Source organism: Psammomys obesus, unplaced genomic scaffold (genome assembly GCF_907164565.1).
Source record: "Psammomys obesus unplaced genomic scaffold, mPsaObe1.curated_primary_1811, whole genome shotgun sequence".
Classification (NCBI taxonomy): Eukaryota; Metazoa; Chordata; class Mammalia; order Rodentia; family Muridae; genus Psammomys; species Psammomys obesus.
The window spans coordinates 12,098,418-12,116,543 of NW_026586173.1; the positions used below are offsets into that span (position 1 = coordinate 12,098,418).

The 18,126-nt window shown below is 45.6% G+C and overlaps 1 protein-coding gene across 1 annotated transcript in view; it reads right to left on the bottom strand.

The window, feature by feature from the left end:
• Positions 1 to 9,192, bottom strand: part of Bmper (BMP binding endothelial regulator) — a 232,798-nt gene extending 223,606 nt beyond the window's left edge. Inside the window, exons 1-2 of the mRNA XM_055601459.1 lie at positions 8,860 to 9,192; positions 7,811 to 7,896 (exon numbers count right to left, since the gene is read on the bottom strand). Of these exons, the coding sequence (XP_055457434.1) occupies positions 7,811 to 7,896; positions 8,860 to 8,995 (222 nt within the window). The 5' untranslated portion in view covers positions 8,996 to 9,192. The remainder of the gene's footprint in view (positions 1 to 7,810; positions 7,897 to 8,859) is intronic.
• Positions 9,193 to 18,126: the final 8,934 nt, after the last annotated feature.

Sequence of the window (18,126 nt, forward strand, 5' to 3'; positions counted from 1 at the left end):
GGTAAAACTTGAGCCCACACCCTCAGTCACAAAACCACCCTCCACGGCTGTAGACCACTGGCAAAAATGGGCATTAAAAAAAGTTTTGTGAGAAAAGCGCATATTTTTACTTAAAGACAGATCTTAAGATATTAAATCATATCATAATATTTTTAAAGCACCATTAACAGTTTAATAGAGTAAACTTAAATGTTTATAATAGTGAGTTTTAATATTACTCAGACTCTTTTATATTGTTGTTCTTGTTCCTAATAAAAGAAATATGCCTCCGTGTGGCCTGATCCATTCTGCACTAACCATAAAAACATTCCAAAAAACACGCCTAAAAGGTATATTACTTCTGCCCATGAAATTAGTTTTGTCTTGGTACCTTTTAAATTTTCATGTGGTATTTATGTATTCACTTTTGCTAAGATCTTTTAAAATCAAAGGTAGAAAACTTTGTGATCCTTGCATTAATTTCTTAAAATCCCTATGGCAATTTTAGCTTTGGATTATTGACAAGAGGGTTCCATGCCAACCCCATGTATGTTTAATTCAATCTCGTGCAAATGCACTGCAGTTCTCAAACAGGTTAGGACCATTTCTGGTTTCGGACAGTCCAAGGAGAGGACGAGAATGTTCCTGCTTCGTAATTCTCCTTAAATCTTTTCGTATTTTGCAACACGGGTCTTTGTCTGCCTTCTATATTCTCTTCTTGCACTCATAAATACACTCTATTTCATTGGGATCCCCTTACGTATCTTTCTGTCAAGATGCCCTCTTACTTAAAATTGCAGACTCAGGTTTTAAAAATCTTCATTCAGATCCCAAGTATGTCAATCAATCAATCCTAAAGTTGATTTCTATGAAGCTGCTTAAACAGATTGCTCTTCTCCACCTAGTCTGATCTCTTTACAGATCCAGATGCACATTTTAAGAGCCTCCAGGGCATTCTCAAAATGCCTCTTTCCAGGAGACAGTTCCCAGTATCAGCACATCAGAGAAACCTTTTAGAGGTGAGCCGCCCCTGGGCTGGAGAGATGGCTCCGTGGTTACATGTACTTGCCGCTCTTCCAGAGGACCAGAGCTTAATTCCCAGCACTCACACAATGTCCCCCATCTGTTTGCTACTCCAGCTCCAAGGGGTTCAACATCTCTGGCCTCTGATGGCGCCTGCACACGTGCACATTATTAGGGTAAACAATTTGATCAATTACTGACACAGCAGAGTAAGAACTGCATCTCTGTCAATGTGAGGCACCCACATGAGGGTCTCAAGGGGACATTCTGAGAGTAAACCATTTTCCCTTTTACCAGCAGTGCTAAACACGAAGCAAGTGGCTGTGCGGTAGTGACAGATGCATGTCGTTCTGTCATTCGTTTTATTTGTTGCCTTGTGGGGCATTGTTGGGAGCATTCTTCCCATCCCTACTAACCTTTTCACCACACCTCCTTCCCACTCCTGCCACACACCCCATTGCAGGATGCTCGCTGCCACCTGACCACACCACATGTCTGTAGTCTGTTTTCCAGACTCTGGCCTCTCCACTCTAAACATCTGCCCCTGGAGCTCCTAGAGGCACTTAAGTAACACATCTTATTGTCTCATGTGGCTTCAAAGAATGTGAAATGACTCCTCGTGACCCCAACAATGTGCACGGGATGTTTTCTTCCTTATTGTGACACTCAAGGGCTCCCAGGCTGCCTCCTTTAGAGCGCTTACCTCCAATTCCATCAGAGCCTAGGGAGCCTTGGACTAGCTCTTCACGAGGTCTTTGCCTAGACCCCTTTCCCCAGCCCCTGCCTCCACCAAGGTCTCACCTCACTAATACAATGTTGTCTACAAGCTAAGTGAATTGAGTCTGTCATGAAGTTTTTCTGCATTCTTGCAAAACTTTCTGGTGTTGTTGTTTCTTCTTTATGTTTTTATTGTTTTCTGTTTATGATTTTATTGACCCAGGTATTGAACTTAGAACCCCACACGTCCTAGGCATGCACGCAAACACTGAACTATATACGCCAAACCCTTTTAAAAAAGTGTTTTTCATTTTGAAGGTCTCATACCACAAAGTCACCCATTTTAACTTTAGACTTCCGTTTCTCCTGCCTCAGTCTTCCAGGTAGGTGGGATCATAGATCTAACAGGCCAGATCCCAGGTTATAAATTGTTATGATGCGTCTATGCCCTACAAGGTCATGGGTAAAAACTCTCTCCCACTGGATTTGGTCTCCTCAAGGCGTCCAACCGGCACAATGACTTAAACATGGATCATACCAAAACTAATGAAACAAAATGGAGGCAGGGAGAGGTATAGAATGAAGAAAATACCGTGGGACTGAATTTATAGCCTGTTCCTGCTAGCAGTGCCCTGAGCAATATTCTATAAAGTTGGAACCAGGAATCAACAGGTCTCTAACCACACACCCAGATCATTTGAGAGCCGCACTAAGTCCACTGGGCACGCCTGGTCTCCCTACAGGAGAGGCGGAGAGGCGGAGAGGCAGCGGCACTTAACTCGCTGTAGTCACAAAGGGTCTGTACACCACGCGCTGCACAGAGTGCCACAAAGGCTGTGTGAGAAGCCAAGACCCTCTGCTTACCCAGGGGATGTTTACTAACTGGTTTTACTTTTCCTGTCCCCTGGCTGCCCAGCTCCCCACTGTCTTCTACTCTCCCAGCCTCATTCAGTGTAGACTGAGGCACACTCTGTCCTTGGCGTTACTGTCTTTACTTGAACCGTGGGCTGCTATTGATGCACAAGGTGAAAGCAGAGCTGCCTTCAAGGGGCCTGGGGCTGGGGAAGGGGAGCAATGAGTAAGCGAGCAGCAAAGGCGGGTGCGCTTAGGTCTGGAGCTGGGTTGAGACTTCCACAAGGCGGGCCAGGAAAATCCCCATGATGCCAGACCACTAGGCAGTTTTTCCAGAAGTGCAGAGCGCCACAGCTCAACCCTATCTCTGCCAATGAAAGTACAAGTGGAGGTGACCCCACAGGCCTGGAGATGTAAATATCCCACAAGAAAGGAGGCCCCACTCCCGTGGCAAGTTTTTCTTAATATTTAATAGGCAGCAAGAGGAAAACTCACACCAGGGCCCACAGAGCCCAGGACCAATGAGGAACAGCCGTGACCAGCCAAATAGGAGGGACAAAAACATCCCTAAGCTTTACTGATGTAATCGACTTGGTGCACAGAGAAGGGTGGATTCGATGTCACCTCTACGTCTCTTCTCCATCACCTTTTATTTCTTTGGGATTCTATTCTGACAAACCTGCACAGGCTATTTTTCATATAAGGAAATAATAATTTAAAGACTAACCCCAACACAGTAAGAGCAGTTAAAAAGAAAAAAAAATCAGCCCAAGGGACTTCCTACAGGCTTAGCCCTAAGGTAAACTTCCTATGTTTCACACCGCCGAATTTTCTCAATAACCCCACAGGCTAGACGCTGACACCCATTCCACTTTTCGTGTGAGGAAACAAGGCTTATTGGGATGACATAACCATCTCATGTTCGTCATTAGTTAGATTCGAAACCAGGCTCCTTGGATTCCTAAACCCTAAGCCCCCTTCCCCAAAATGAACGGATGCCGACCAACAAAGAGTTGGATCTATCCTCGAAAGGCTCGCCAAAGTCCAAGACTGGTTTGTGCTACCATGTCAAAATCCATTCTCACTCCTCCCCACACAAAGCCCTGAGCTGGCTAGCTGGACGGGACTCTGATAGCTCTCAGAGGTGGTCACTAGCAGAAGCCTGTTGCTTAAGTAGACAGCAAATTGATTTCACATCCCAGTCCTGCCTCACAGTCTGTGTGGCCTGGGGTCTGCTCCGCTCCTCTGGGCCCAGAACCTGTGGAGGAGTAACTGCCTCAAAACTGGCATTTGAGAATTTGCCAGCACAGCCGTCTAGGTAACCTTTCCCCAAAACTGTCCTATAGAAGGGCAGTCAGCCACCATTACCTAAAAAGCAACAAAAACAAATATAAATAAATAAATCGGATCACTCCTGAAATGACATGAGACATTTCTGAGAACAGTTTACAGATCTACGTGTGAGAGCCCATAGTTAAGCCCAATGTCTCTGACTCAACAGCACATCAACGGCCTGATAGGAGCTCTGATAGTCGCTGTCCATACCCCAGGCAGTCACAGTATGAACCATAGGAAACGAGAATTTCACAGGGCTAAAACCCCCGCAGGCAAAGGCAGGTGAGAGGCTGGAGCTGCTCCTTGGGCGATAGAGGATTTTTTGTGATTACGAAAGTGGAGGAGAAGCAGACAAGGTCCGCTCTGTTAAGCTGTTTAGTCAGCTCCAAGATAGGTGGGGCCTGCTTCTTGTAACAGGGAATTCGCATGGCTTTTTATGAGCAAGGGCCCATTTCTGCATTGCACCTCTGGATTTAAAAGAGGAAATTTCAACCTCAGGAATAATGTTTTTTGCTGAACAAAATGTACGCCAAACTAAGCTCTGACTTCTGGTTTTCGATGTCCCAGCCTCCAAAGTTATCTCAGGTTTCCAGTCCTGGGCGGAACTCACTGGCTCCCACCACTTCCTCAGCTGCAGGGAGGTGGGAGAAGACGGAGAAACATATGCACCCCTCTTCCCGTACTTGGTGGGTTTGGAGGTGGCCATGGGGCAGAGAATTGCTGTGGGCTCCTGTATCTGAGTGTGACCGGCTCCTATCACCGAGACTTCTGGACAGGCACCCACATGTTGTCCTGGCCATTAATGGAAAACTAACTCTAGCAGGAGGAAATCCTGAAACAAAACAGTATGAAGTTCCTCAGTCCTATTAAAGATCATAAGGTCCGCTTTGCTTTGTCCCTGGACAATAAAGCACACACTTCTTTAAAGGAAATTGCCTACCTGGACCCCCAAGCCCAGAACCTGCCCTCACTTCTCTCCTCTCCCCTGAAGACTTAACAGCCCACCCACTTTTAGAAGAGATCCCCTCATCACCTATCAAACAGACTGTTCTTGGACCACTGCAGGTCCTGGCAGAATGCTCTGGCCTATGCAACTGCGGAGTGGGGGTGAAATGATGCATTCCTGCCCACTGTGGCCACTGCACCCGCTGTTGTCCTCAGGGGCTCTGCAGAAATCTCTTCATTCTGTCTCTTAACGACTCCAAATCTCAAAAGTTAAATCAGGCTGAGTAGATTCTCTGGGGTTTTTCACAATCTGACACTGTAATTACACTCAGGACTTTGGGCCCCTGACTTCCTCCAACTGTGACTTCTTTTAAGCATATATGGAAGGTTAGGTTGTTGTTGTTGTTGTTGTTGTTGTTGTTGTTGTTGTTTAATACATGTTCTGAAATAAGATCTGAGCTTATGCTCAGCCTTAGCTGCTTTATTCCAAAAAGGCCAAACCAACCCAAACTAAATATTCCTGTGTCCCTAATCCAGAATTGAGTTAAACTACTGCATGCCTTCCAATATTCACATGTGAACCCTGCAGGTGAGCTAAATTCATGGAGACTTTTCCTTTCATATAGTTTGACAAACGGCTACTAACTAACTGTGCTCTGAAGGGTTCATAGGAACAAAACAAAATCATTCAAGGAAGGCCTGAAGGTAAAGAAATTTCAACAGACTTTCTCGTTTCTCCATTTTCTCAGTCCTTAGCCCATTTCTCCTAGTTGTGAGTATGTGCTCCAGAGACAGATGGCCATGACCCTGAGTGTCAGTCAGCTCAGTAACTTTCATAAATAAAATACTAACTAGTGTCCAGATAAAGTATGACCTTCACAGTGACTTAATTTCATAAACTTCAACCTCCTGATGGTCAAAAAGAGCTGAAAACCTCCAAAGGATTTTTACAAAGACTGACTTAAATAAGGCAGGCTTAGAAAACTGCTTGGCAAATAAATAATGTTTTGGAAATGTTTTCTTGCAAATACTATCAATTTACTAAATATATCTCTTTTTCCCACCGAAATACAAAATTACCAAGCAGCCTCCTGACCATCCAACAAGAAATCCACAGGATACAGCAGGTACCCTAGAAACTTACAAGAGTGGATACAGAAGGAAATGCTCATTCTTACTCAGTTTTACTAAGTCCTCAGGATAACACTGAGAACTTGGGATCATCATTCTAAACCCCTGCCAAGGTCATGGTCAGCTATCACTAGGTGGTTCAGCCAAGGAAGAAGTTTGAAGGAATAATGAGTGAGACCCACAGTCAGGATCCCAAGAAAAGACTGACAGGCTTGTCCAGATGCCTCTAAATGTTCTTTCCATCCTTTGGAACTTAACTGATACTTTTATACAGAACATAACAAATAACTCTGATGTCAACTTTCATATTACTAAGTCTTCACACTGAAAGAAAGGCTCTATCTATTGTGGGGATAGGAATACAAGCAAAGGAGAATGCTGTATGGGGAATGTTTTATAATATTAGTCAATAATAGTTTGCAAAACTCAAAATGTGCTTTTAAATTTCACAAATAGTAATATCACCAAAGAGAAAAAAATAACATGTTCACATGCAAAGCTCTCAGCATATTTATATATTACTTGGGATAATTTACGCTGAAATGTTAAGAATGAAATAAAATAATTAATTCACCTTACATAGATAATTGAAAGGAATGAGGACATTCACACACTACACTTGTAAATCTATAACTAAGTCAGCTTTAAACTCAGAACTTTTCTCCAGCAAATTCTTTAGTAAAGATGGCTAACATAGCAGCTCACAAACACTAAAGAACACTTTTCACTAGATTGCAATGCTCATTGTCTCAGCCAGTAGAAAGCATTAGCAATTTTTACTTGTTTCTGTTGATTTCTTGAGTCCAGAGCCTGACAATCATTTGATGTGAGCATGGACTAATTTATCATGTCTTAACATTGACCTCATCTCTTGTCACAAAGGAGTCTGTACCCATTAGACATAGATAGTGCAGCTTTTGTCTGAACAGAGATGGATACTCTGTAGTCCTATGCTGATTGGGAGAACAAGCTATCATCCATCCATCGCTTTAGGAATCTGCCCTTGAATACCTTAAGGTATCTCCAACAGGATTTTATGGTGCATGATTTTAACCAAGGTATGCCAGTAGTAAATGGCATGTAAAACACTCTTCAGAAAAAAAAAAAAAAAAAAAACCTCTTGCTAGAGCTACATGTCTCTCAGAAAGTCTTTTTAGCATAACTTAATCTTCTCCAAGTGGCTGTTTGTCAGAATCATTAGTAGCTTAAGCTAAAATAACTTGAAACAATCTGTATGAATCTACTAGCCACTGGCATCTCTCAGCCAAGTGTCACTCTCCATTAAGAATGGGTCCTTCTTTCTGATCTGTGCTTCCAAAGCAGAAAGAAAATGCGTATTACAGGGCTCAGGCCACAGCAGGCAAAGAAACGTGAGAAGCCAGCCCAAGACGGTATCTCATCCTAGGTCTGTCCTTTATGGCAGTCCCTTCTCACATATCTTATCCTTGACCTCTGCACCTAAATACTATTTTATTCAGCATTTCCCTGCTGAGCTGAGACGCTAGAAGCAATGCGGAAAGCAAGGCGGTGATATCTATGACGTCTTTGGAGTAGTAGGCATTCCAAACTGCAGCTTTCCCAAAACAATGTTGTTACAAAGTCCACCTCGGCTTTACTTGTGCAGCAGTGATGCCAAAGATAAATAAGAATTCTCAGCCTGATGAGGCAGAAATGGCCAGAATGGGTACAGCTAGGAGATTCAACTAGATTCAGTGCACAAGCTATGCGCAGTTTGGCAATGATCAAAATCAATCTTAAGACAGCCATCCTGACATGTGCCTTGCCAACCACAGCCGTCACGTTCATCTTACCCGCCTGGCACACTTACCGAGCACACACACACTATGCAAGGATTGTCCGTGATAAACGGGATTTGGAGGACCTCCCCTTCATTTTCACATTTTGCAACAGAACCTAAAAAATGAAGAGGGAGATGCTTTTAAATTTAAATCTTGCTTAACGACATCGCTATAAAATCTTGCCTTCTTATGCTAGTAATCAGAAAAGTACAGTGCTTTAAATGATCCAACTCACCACAAATCTCCCCCAAATCTACTTTTAAGTTTCACTTAACACAGTTCTTTTAAGCCAATACTACAGTATAGAGAGAGGCTTTCGGCTTTCGATTGGTTCGAGCACATATTTAATAACGCTAGTGATCTGGAAGGCATTTCAACTGCACACAGACTCTCACACCTAAACTGGTCATCATGGAAGATTTTAAACTTGAACGAAATTCAGGACAGTGTCAAAGAACGGGCTTTTCAGGTGGGTCTGCCTGTTGTGGGTTGAAAGGCAATCACTTTTTGAAATGCAATCTTTTTCCCCCCTTTTGGAAATATTCTCCTTTCTGCACCAGGTGTCAGTAAAGCATATCCTTCAAAATAGAAGCCGTGGTCTTCACCTGCCTGGAAACGTATAATTATTATATCCTGCCATTAATAATCTTAAAAAAAAATAAGATCGTTTCTTTAAATTCAAGCTCTGGAAAGCCATGCTTTAAAAAATGCTGCCTAGCATAGTGGATTTGCGGGAAACGGCGCGGTCTTTTCCTTAATTGCATAGGAGGGGTTACGATTCACACAAGAATCGAGGAGAAGATTCAACGTATATCAAGGAATTTCCCAACTTCCTAGAGCAAGGTGCCTATGATCACTCTGTGGAAGGCAGCAGTCTCTCGGTGCCCCCCGCCCCTATCTCTCTACCTCTTCACACCCTCCTCATCCCTTTTCTCTAGGCTTCTCTGCATCCCCGTCGCCCGCGAGGGGCAGGCAAGGTGCGCGCGCTCCTCACCCTCTCATCCCCGGGCCAGCCAGTGCCACCCCAGCGTCCCAGAGGACCGGTGCCTCCCGCTCCCACCCCACCCCACCCCCTTACCTGTCAGGAAGGAGGAAGCCAGAGACATGGGGACCCCGGAGCAATTGAGCAGCAGCAGGACGCAGCAGGTAATCCCAGGCGAGCATCGGCAAGGACGCTCAGCCAGAGCCCTGACGCCGCTGGAGAACCAGAGCATCGTCACCTGGAGGGAATCCCGGGCGGCTGCAGGTCCCGTGTCGCCGCCTCTCGCTCGGGCGGCCGCCGCTCGCAGTCAGTCCAAAGGGCTTGTGGGCCGGCGTGCCGGGAGACAGTCGGCGGAGGGAGGCGGGCGCCCGGAGCGGCGGGGGAGGAGTGGGGGCGCCCCGGGAGGAGGGGTCCTGCGGCCAGCCTCGGCCAATGCGGCGGCTTTTTTTTTTTTTTTTTTTTTTTTTTTCCTCTAAGGGAGTTGCTCGCAGCGGCTTAGCCTCCGCGCCGGAGCAGGGCTGGGAGGAGGGGTGGCGGCTGCCGAGTGCGCTCGCCGCTCCCCGGCACGCGCAGCTCCGGCCGGCGCGCTTGCTCCGTGCTGGGCGCGGGGGGCGCACGGGGCGCTCCGGGGAAGCGGCGGGGTCGCACGAGGGGACCACGCTCCCGGCGACCGAGCTCTCCCGGCTCAGGAACGACCGTCGCGCCCCGCGAACGCCCTGCCAGGCGGTCTAGCCCAGCCTGGGCCACCGGCCCCGGGGCGCTGCCGGAGCCGGGAAGGCGCGTCTCCGGCGCCCGGCGCACCGCCTCCTCCCGCGCAGAGGAGCCGCCCCCAGCCGGGATGCCACCTCCCGCTCGCGCAGGGGGCAGAAGATCGGGAGCCTCCAGCTGCCGAAGGAGCGGCGGACCGAGGGCGGGAGGGTCTCCTCGACTTCTCACACTCCTCTGGTGCCCTCGGGGAAAGGCAGGGGACCCTGGAAGCCGAGGGGATGGAGGGGCGAGTGGCCTTGGAGCTCAGGCTCGGTGCTTGTGCCTCTGCGGGCCTGACACTGGGGAGGACAGAAGTTGGAGCGCCAGAAAGGGTCGGCTGATGCACGCACAGCGGCCAGCGCCTTCCTCCCTTAAAGCCAGGATGGGTCTCTGGTTCAGACTCCGCCCTTCCCAGCCGGAGCTGCCCGGGACAGGGAGGTGCGTTAGACTAATCATTCATTCAGTCGCGGGCCAGGGAGGGACCGCCGCCGCTAATCTCCGCCCGGGCCGCCTCCTCGGCGGCCTCCCAGCTGGGCGTGCGGTGGCAGCCGCTACCCCGCAGCGCTTCTCGCCTGCGCCGCCCCGGTGTCCCCCAGGCTCATCCTTTGATCCCCTCGGCCCCCCGCCACCCGGTCCCCGCTGAGTCCCAGTCCCCGACAAGCAGTGGCTGCCTCTATTCAAAACGGTGCTAATCTAGGAATTTTTTTTTTTTTTTTTTAATAACCTCGCAATGAAGGCGCCCGGTGAGGGTGAAGGGTGCTTGGCCGAAGTTGGAACCACCGTTGGTCAGCTAGCTGTCTTTGGAGCCTATTGTGGGCACACGCTCCAATCTGAGGAACGGCCGGCAGGTGCCCTCCCGCACGCTAGCCCCTGCAGCGCCTTGCAGATCCAAACTAATCGCCGACAAGCCTAGCCTTTCCCCAGTCACTGACCAGGGAGTTAGGCAGTGTTCGTAGCTGTTGTGAGAACTCCTTTGACAACTGGTCAGTTCTCTGACACACTCCTCGAGCTTCGCCACCATCCAAATCTGTCGTTTCCCCCCCGCCCCCATGCTCATTTGTTTTCATTTTCCAGGGATTTGGAGGGATTTCTTTCAGTGAGTGCATCGTGGCCAACATCCCAACACAGCAAGGACCACATCCCTGTGACGTGGACAAGTGGGAGAAAGGAAAGCTGTCATTAGCTTAGCATGCTCCATTTCCCTCTCAAAACAGATTTTGTGTAAAATTTAAATTAAAAGAGACAAGAGACAGTGTGGTTATTTGTTTTCCCCCAAATAACACCCGTGGTTAGGCGCCTTGAAAGTCAAATGTTTCCCCGATTCCCTGAGTCTACAGAAATGTCAAACTGTGCACACACACACACACACACACACACACACACACACACACACAGAGTCGGTCTTACTTCCCACAAGAACTAATTAGAATTTAAAAACTAAAAGTTAGAGAATTGTTGCCACTTAAAAGCACAACCAGAAGGGTCCACTGTCCCTGATATCCAAAATGATTCTTTCCAAGTGAGGTCTCTAGATAAATTTATTGTGAGTCAGCTAAGGAAAGATGAATGGTGGAGACCTTGGGAGACCTAGTATTGTCCCCCGATGTGTGGAGATTTGGTTACACATACACCACAAAATTGCAGGACACCTGAAGAACATGCCTGTGTCCCTCTGACTCGGCTTTCCCGACACCAGCCTATCTCCTCAGGGTGCATGACTAATTTTAGGAGGGAATCTGGATGTGTATGGCATTTCTGTCATGGGAGGCCAGACCCTCCCCTTAGGGACAAACTGGAAACCCACCTCAAAAGCCTTTTCACCGGTCTAGAAGTGGTGAATGGACAGGTGGACAGAAGCCTCTGGGAGCTCCACTCTTCCTGTGTGCCACCTCACAGTGGCCTCCAGTTCAGAAAGAGCAGGCCCCCCCAAAGGCTTATCAGGACACTCCCTCCCCAGGCAGCTGTGGATATTGTCACTAGTCCTGAGTAGCACACTATATCAGCTACCGACTGGTCCATATCTAGGCTAAGCTGAGATATTCCAGGATCAAACAAGAAGGAAACCAGAGAGAGGGAAGGAAAGAGAGAGAGAGATGAAGAAGAGGAAGAAAGGCAAGGGGAACAGCCTGCACCAAAAGGCATAGAGTTTTGCTCCCATATTTAAACTAAATGGCATGCTGGTACCCCATCTAAGTTCCCAAATAATCTTGGCTGGAATCCAAAGGAGGGAAAAAAGGGGGTGGGGTGAGTGTTTAGCTTGGCTTATGACGTTGATCATGAATGAGGAGGCATTGGGGCCCAAAGATTAGGCTTTAATTCAGGGCCTGTCCTAGGCCCAGATCTACAAAGTCTCATTTTAAAGTGGGGGAGATCTGAGAGAGCATATGGATGGACTCCTCCCCCTTTTACCTTAAAAGTGGGAAATCTAGGCTGTGAGAATAGCTTAGTGGCAGAGCGCTTGTCTGACACACGTGAGGCCCTGTGGTCCAAGAGCGAGAAGACAGAGTTAAGAGAGGCATGGCTTGCCAGGGCCACATGGCTCGATAGTGGCAGAGCCCATTAGCAGACTTCTGCTGGCTGGTGAGCCATGGCACTTTCCATTACAGAGGCTCTGCCTTCTTAGATTATGAGTCATAGGAATTACAGGAAAAGGCCATGGGATATTTCAGATATGAAATATCTGATGCAAATTAAAGTTACGGAGCTGGCACAATAGTTGCTCAAATATTTATGGAACTGAACTGGACCCAAATATATGAGTTGTATGGCACCATAAAAACCACAGGCACTCCCATGGATTGAGGTCCCTAATGGAGCAATGACTTTATTCTTAGGTCACTAGACTACAGTGTTAGGTAACCACTTTGTCTTTCCAGATGGGCTCTGGACTGCAGGGTTTATCATCTTAGGGTGGCTAAGGTCCACTGAAGCCATGAGCTGTCCTATAGATCATAGCAGTAGGATTTCCTGTTATTCCCAAATGTCAGAGACTTTGAAATTACTTTTGTTTTTAAGGTGGAGGCAGTGGTGACTACGGCAAGAACATCATTACCTGAATTACCTGATCATTAGCCTGATCCTTTTGCCCAGAATCATTTCCCCCATGTCTTCTAACCCTAAGGACAGCACCCATCACAGCATGTCCATTTACAAAGCCGTGCTTTGAGATGAGACTGCTAACATAATGACTTTTTAAAACACCATTTGCCCTGAAATAACAAAACCATCACTTTACTTAGTTTACTTAGTTTTTGGTTTTTTTTTTTTTTTTTTTTTTTTTTTCAGTTTGAATCAATACTGTAATAAATACTACCCCTTTCCCACCTGGCCCTGACCCATTTCAACCCCCATCTTCCCCTTTGCCTCCAGGATAACAGCGCCTCATTACAAATGACGTAGAAAGATGTGCTGGGCCACATAGTGCCTGTTCACTGAAATGCCTGTGAGCTAAATCGAGGGGGTTAAAGGTCACACATTCACATTTGGCAAGCAAAATAAAGTCAATGTTGTTAGAAGATTATGTATTTTTAAACCCCTAAAATAGTTCTATGTACGGATACGCAGTCGGGGACTTGCTTTGAGAAATGGTCTTCTACTCTACTCTTTACCTGGAAGCTACTTCGCAAAATGAATGTAGCTAACTCCAGCTTCATTGCCACCATCTTGAAGAAATAAGGAGTTAACTAGGGACTGAGGACCAATGTAGGGAATCAGGATACGAAGCTATTACCTTGCTCCTATCGGTCTAGGCTTCACTAGCCTCAACTTGTGCGTCTTACTTGCAGTAAACATCAACAGAAGAGAGAAAACCACTTACTATAGCCACTGCTGGCTACAGACCCTGAAGACCCAATCCAACACTGCCTGTTGGCGATGCAGGCCACCAGATTGCTACTTGGTGTATGCAAGCTCAGGCCAACACTCCTGACCGTCTTTCAACTTCTGCTCTTCTTCCTCACCATGGAAGCCATAATCTGCAGTGCTTCTGAACAAGGAAGATCACTTTTTAAGTCTTTCTCATAAATCCTCATTCATCCTGCTCCCGTGGCTAACTTCTAAAAAATGACACAGCAATATAAAGTGTCATTAAAGGACAGGCATGTTCACTCTTCTGTCCTTCCTCCCTCCTTGCTGATGGCTGCGAGTATCTGGGACTTCAGTAGCCATCTTCTGTCATGAGGGAAAAAGCCCAAAGGGGCATAGTGTCAGCAAGAAGGAAGATTAGACGCTGGTGCCACAAAGCGTAACCTAGTCATGGCCTCTGGCTCCCCTGAATGAGAGGAAATGCTTCCTTGTCTTGTTCTGTTCCTTGTTAGATAGTTGGGAATTGTTTTCCCTTGTTAAATGTACTGAAGCCTGGAATCTTCTGAAAATGCTGGTATATGCCAAAGACAAAGAATAAGATATTGTTAACTCGTATAATATTTATTCACTTATTTTTAAGCCCTTAAAGAGCCAAAGAACAAACACAGACCCACTCACCAGCCATACTGTCCATAAGTGTTTTGTACGACGTACCCATACTTCATGTAATTTTAGGGACCTCAAGGTGCATTTTATTTGCTTTTGTGTGTGCATTCAAGCATATGCATGTGTGTGGAGGCCAGATACCAGGTGTCCTTCCACTAAGGCCACAGGTACACAAGGCCAACCCTGGCGGTTTATTCGAATGCTGGAAATTGACATCAGGTCATCATCCTTGTTCAGCAAGCTTTCTTACCCACCGAGCCACCCCTCGCCAGACTGATGCCTCTTTATGTTACATAAATAGTCTTGATGTTTGTAAGCTGTGTTGGTAGCAGCATTATATATAGTTGCTAACAGGTGATAGAAACCCATGCCCAGCACAGGGTGAATGATAGAGCATAGTGTGTATATGACAGCGTGTTCATGACACTGAGTGTGTACGACCTCAGTGTGTGCATAACACTGTGTACACCTACCATGGGAGGCTACACAACTCTTCAACGGAAATGAAATTCTGCTTTGTGCTTCACCGCGGATGAAACATTGAAGCATTAGGCTGAACAGAAGAAAGCAATTTCAAATAACATAAACTCTTTGACTCTTCCCGCGAGGTACCTGCCTGTTAGAGCAAATTCATAGAATTGGGCATAGAATGGAGGCTGCGGAGTTTGCAGCAGGGAGCAGCAGGAAACTATTAATGGGTAGAGAATTCCAGCTTTGTGGGGCTGGAGAGATGGTTCAGCAGGTAAGAGCACTAGCTGTTCTACCAGAGGACCGGGGTTCAATTAACATCACCCACACTGTGGCTCATACCCATCTGTAACTCCAGTTCCAGGGGATCCAGTGCCCTCTTCTGAGCTCCATGGACACCAGGCATGCTCAAGGTGCACATACAGACAGAGGGGCAAACCATTCCTACACATAAAATAAAACAACTGCAAAAATCATATTTCTATCTTTGCAACGTGAAATATCTAAAAGTCCTATTTCTGTCTCTGCAACATGAAAGGCATTCTGGGTCTGGGGAGACAGCTCAGTACAAGTCATGAGTACAAGTCACAAGCATCTGAATTCGGATCCTCGGAATCCACATTAAGAACTAGGCCTGGCAGCGCTCATCTATAAGCCAGCTCTGCGAGAGCTAACCAAGCAGTTCCTGGAGACGTGCTGACCAGCTGTCTAGGTAAAATGACAAGACCCCTGTTCAGCAAGAGACCTTGTCTCAAAAAAAAGAGAGAGAGAGAGAAGCCATTCAGTATCAGCCTCTGGCCTTTACAGGCACAGGTGTGCCTGGACATTTACATACATATTGCACATGCACACACCTATATCATGTGTGTGAAGATATATGAGAAAGAGGGACTGTAGGGACTGTTTTCACAGCAGTGTAATAACTAATGTACCCGACGCCATTCACACGGATATGAATGTCAACCACGTGCATTTTTACCACAAATATAGAATTTTTAAAGTTTAGTTTGTTTTCTGGGTGTTTTTGTTGTTAAGTTGTGGTGGGTTTTGTTTTAATTTGTTTTTAAGACAGCTTTTCTCTGTGTAACCCTGGCTGTCCTGGAACTCAGAGATCCCCCTGCCTCTGCCTCCACAGTGCTGGGATTAAAAGTGTGCACCACCACTGCCCCGCTGAATTGTTAAACTTTTCAATAAAAAGCTTTATGAGATGAAAAATACCAAGGAAATTTTTATATATTCATAATTTGGTGCCTGGCTTTGTGTGCATGTGAGTGTGTGTGTGTACATCTCTTCATTAAATCTATTTAACAAGCACAGCGTACAGGACAGATATCATAATCACACCATTTTTTTATCTGAGTCAGACTTAAGACAAAAGATAAAAACGTTGTTCAAGATCACACAAGAATTCAGAAACCAGGCAGGCTGCCTCCGGAGTACAGGCAAATGTGGATATTTTGCTGTTTTTACTTGTTACAGTGTTACTTCTTAGTAGTCAGGTGTTGTTACTGATCAACATCTCCTTAGCTCTCCTTAGCACTCTGTAGCGAGTTCCAGCTCTGCGCTGCGGTAAGAGATTCTTCAGCATTATTAATATTAAAATGTTAATATTCATATTTATAAATATTCATAAATAAATCTATTGGCTTGTACATAAAGACTTCTGAATTATGCAGTTTTTATTTCTTAAGCAAAGACTGGTTTCACCTTTGGTCCTCAATTGTTCTGTGCTACCCTAATAGAGTTACTCAAGTGAGACCTTGGAGATGTGTACAGATGCCAGGAATCTACAATTAATGTAAGTCTTATTAAAAATAAAACATCTCTCATTGGCTTTCTAGGCTTCATTGATTGTGTGGTGTAAATATGTATTTAGAGAAATCTTAAAAAGTGACGTACTTGACCACTGTCTCCGCTGGGGTAGCAAATCAAGTGTCTGTGAAGGTAAGAAGCAGTTCCTGCTGGGTTTTATCTCCTGATAATCTCTGCCAAAAAGCAGTCTTCTCCAACATGATTTTTTTCCCTTCCCCAAGCTGCACTTCCCCATAATCTCTCATTATGAAGACAATAACCGTATTCATTAACATTCCCACCACCAATCAGAAGGCAGTAAAAGAATAAATCTCAAATCAACATTTAAGCCATCATAGCTCTTCCATCAGCCCCCGCCTAAGTGATGGTAGCTTGTACTGAGTTGGTCAGTGCTGACTACCGAATGAATGAAACTGATTACACTACTGTGAAAAGCACCAAAGGGGTTTCTGAACTTGCCATTGATGTACCAGCTCATCCTAAGTTTTTCCCTCAATGGTCTAAAGGCTTAAGACAAGTTGATTTGCTTTATGAGCCTGTTTCCCCATCAAATATGAGGGGAAAAATGGTTTCACTTGTTCTTGCTTGAACTGAAATTGATCTCTAAAATTATATATATATATATGTATGTATATATACATATAAATTTATGAAATTATAAATACACCAACAACAAAACTAGAGACTTTTGGGCATGAAAGGACTCTCAGAAAGCATCTAACTCAACTCTTTCATTATTCAAGCCATCTAAAGGTCAGATAAATTAGACAACTTGCCCAGAGCTGTGGTGGACATCTTGCAGAAGACAAACATCGTCTTTGGGAAACATCACTCAAAAAGTGGTTTCACTGAGGACTGCCAGTCACAAAACTCCCTGCTCTGTCTGCTTTCTCCCCTCTTTCTGAAGTCAGTTTCACGGAGGCAGCTGAACAACTGGTGGCCAACCAGACATCATTGGCAACATAAGTCTTCAAAATCAATATAGCATTAAATAGGACCTATGTTAATAATTGTGCAATATATTAGCATTATATGATTAATAAGTTGTTTAACTATATTACAGTGAGACACACTGATATAAGCAATATCTCAATCTAAATGATAGAGGCTTAAGTGTGGAAACCTTTAGGTATTAAAACAGGAGCTTCAAGGGTGGACAGAGAACAGAGAGAGCTGGCCTTGCCGATCTCTCAGATCACAAGATGTAGATGTCAGCAGCCTTTTCCTCAACCCGGAGCCTACATTCATCGTCACAACCCATGGAACGCTTTGCCAGGCAAACCTAGCAATCAATCTTGAGGCCACTCAAGGAAGTAACCCCCTCACACAGGAAAGCTATCATATGTGTATAGGTACTGCATTCCCATTGTCGCCATTCTTGTTCATCTGATTCTCTTCAGATTTCAGAATTTCGACTACTCTCCTTTGAGACACTATATATTATAAAACTTTTAAATATATAAATATACATGTACTTCATTTGTAGAAATAGGTAGGACTTGGAGAGAACTCAACACCTTTACTGAACATTGTAATTGATGTGGGAGGGGAAAAAAATCAATTCCAAGGGAAGAATCCAGTTCTATTGCATTTCTCATCCCCAGAGAGGTTTGTGATGGACATAATGGCTGGACATTAGCCCTTGCCTACTCACAGATGCAATTAAATGGACCCCAGACAAAACAAACAAGTCTATTTATAGGTTACTTTGTTCCTTCCTGCTAGAAATAGTGTGCCCCTGGGGCATGGGACAGGCACTTGTATCACCTGAGAAAAGTGTTACTCTTTGCTTTTTAACATTGGGAGCCTCTGATAAGTGTTAGCAGTAACAGGAGCCCCTACTGCACCCCGCCCTCACTCCTCTAG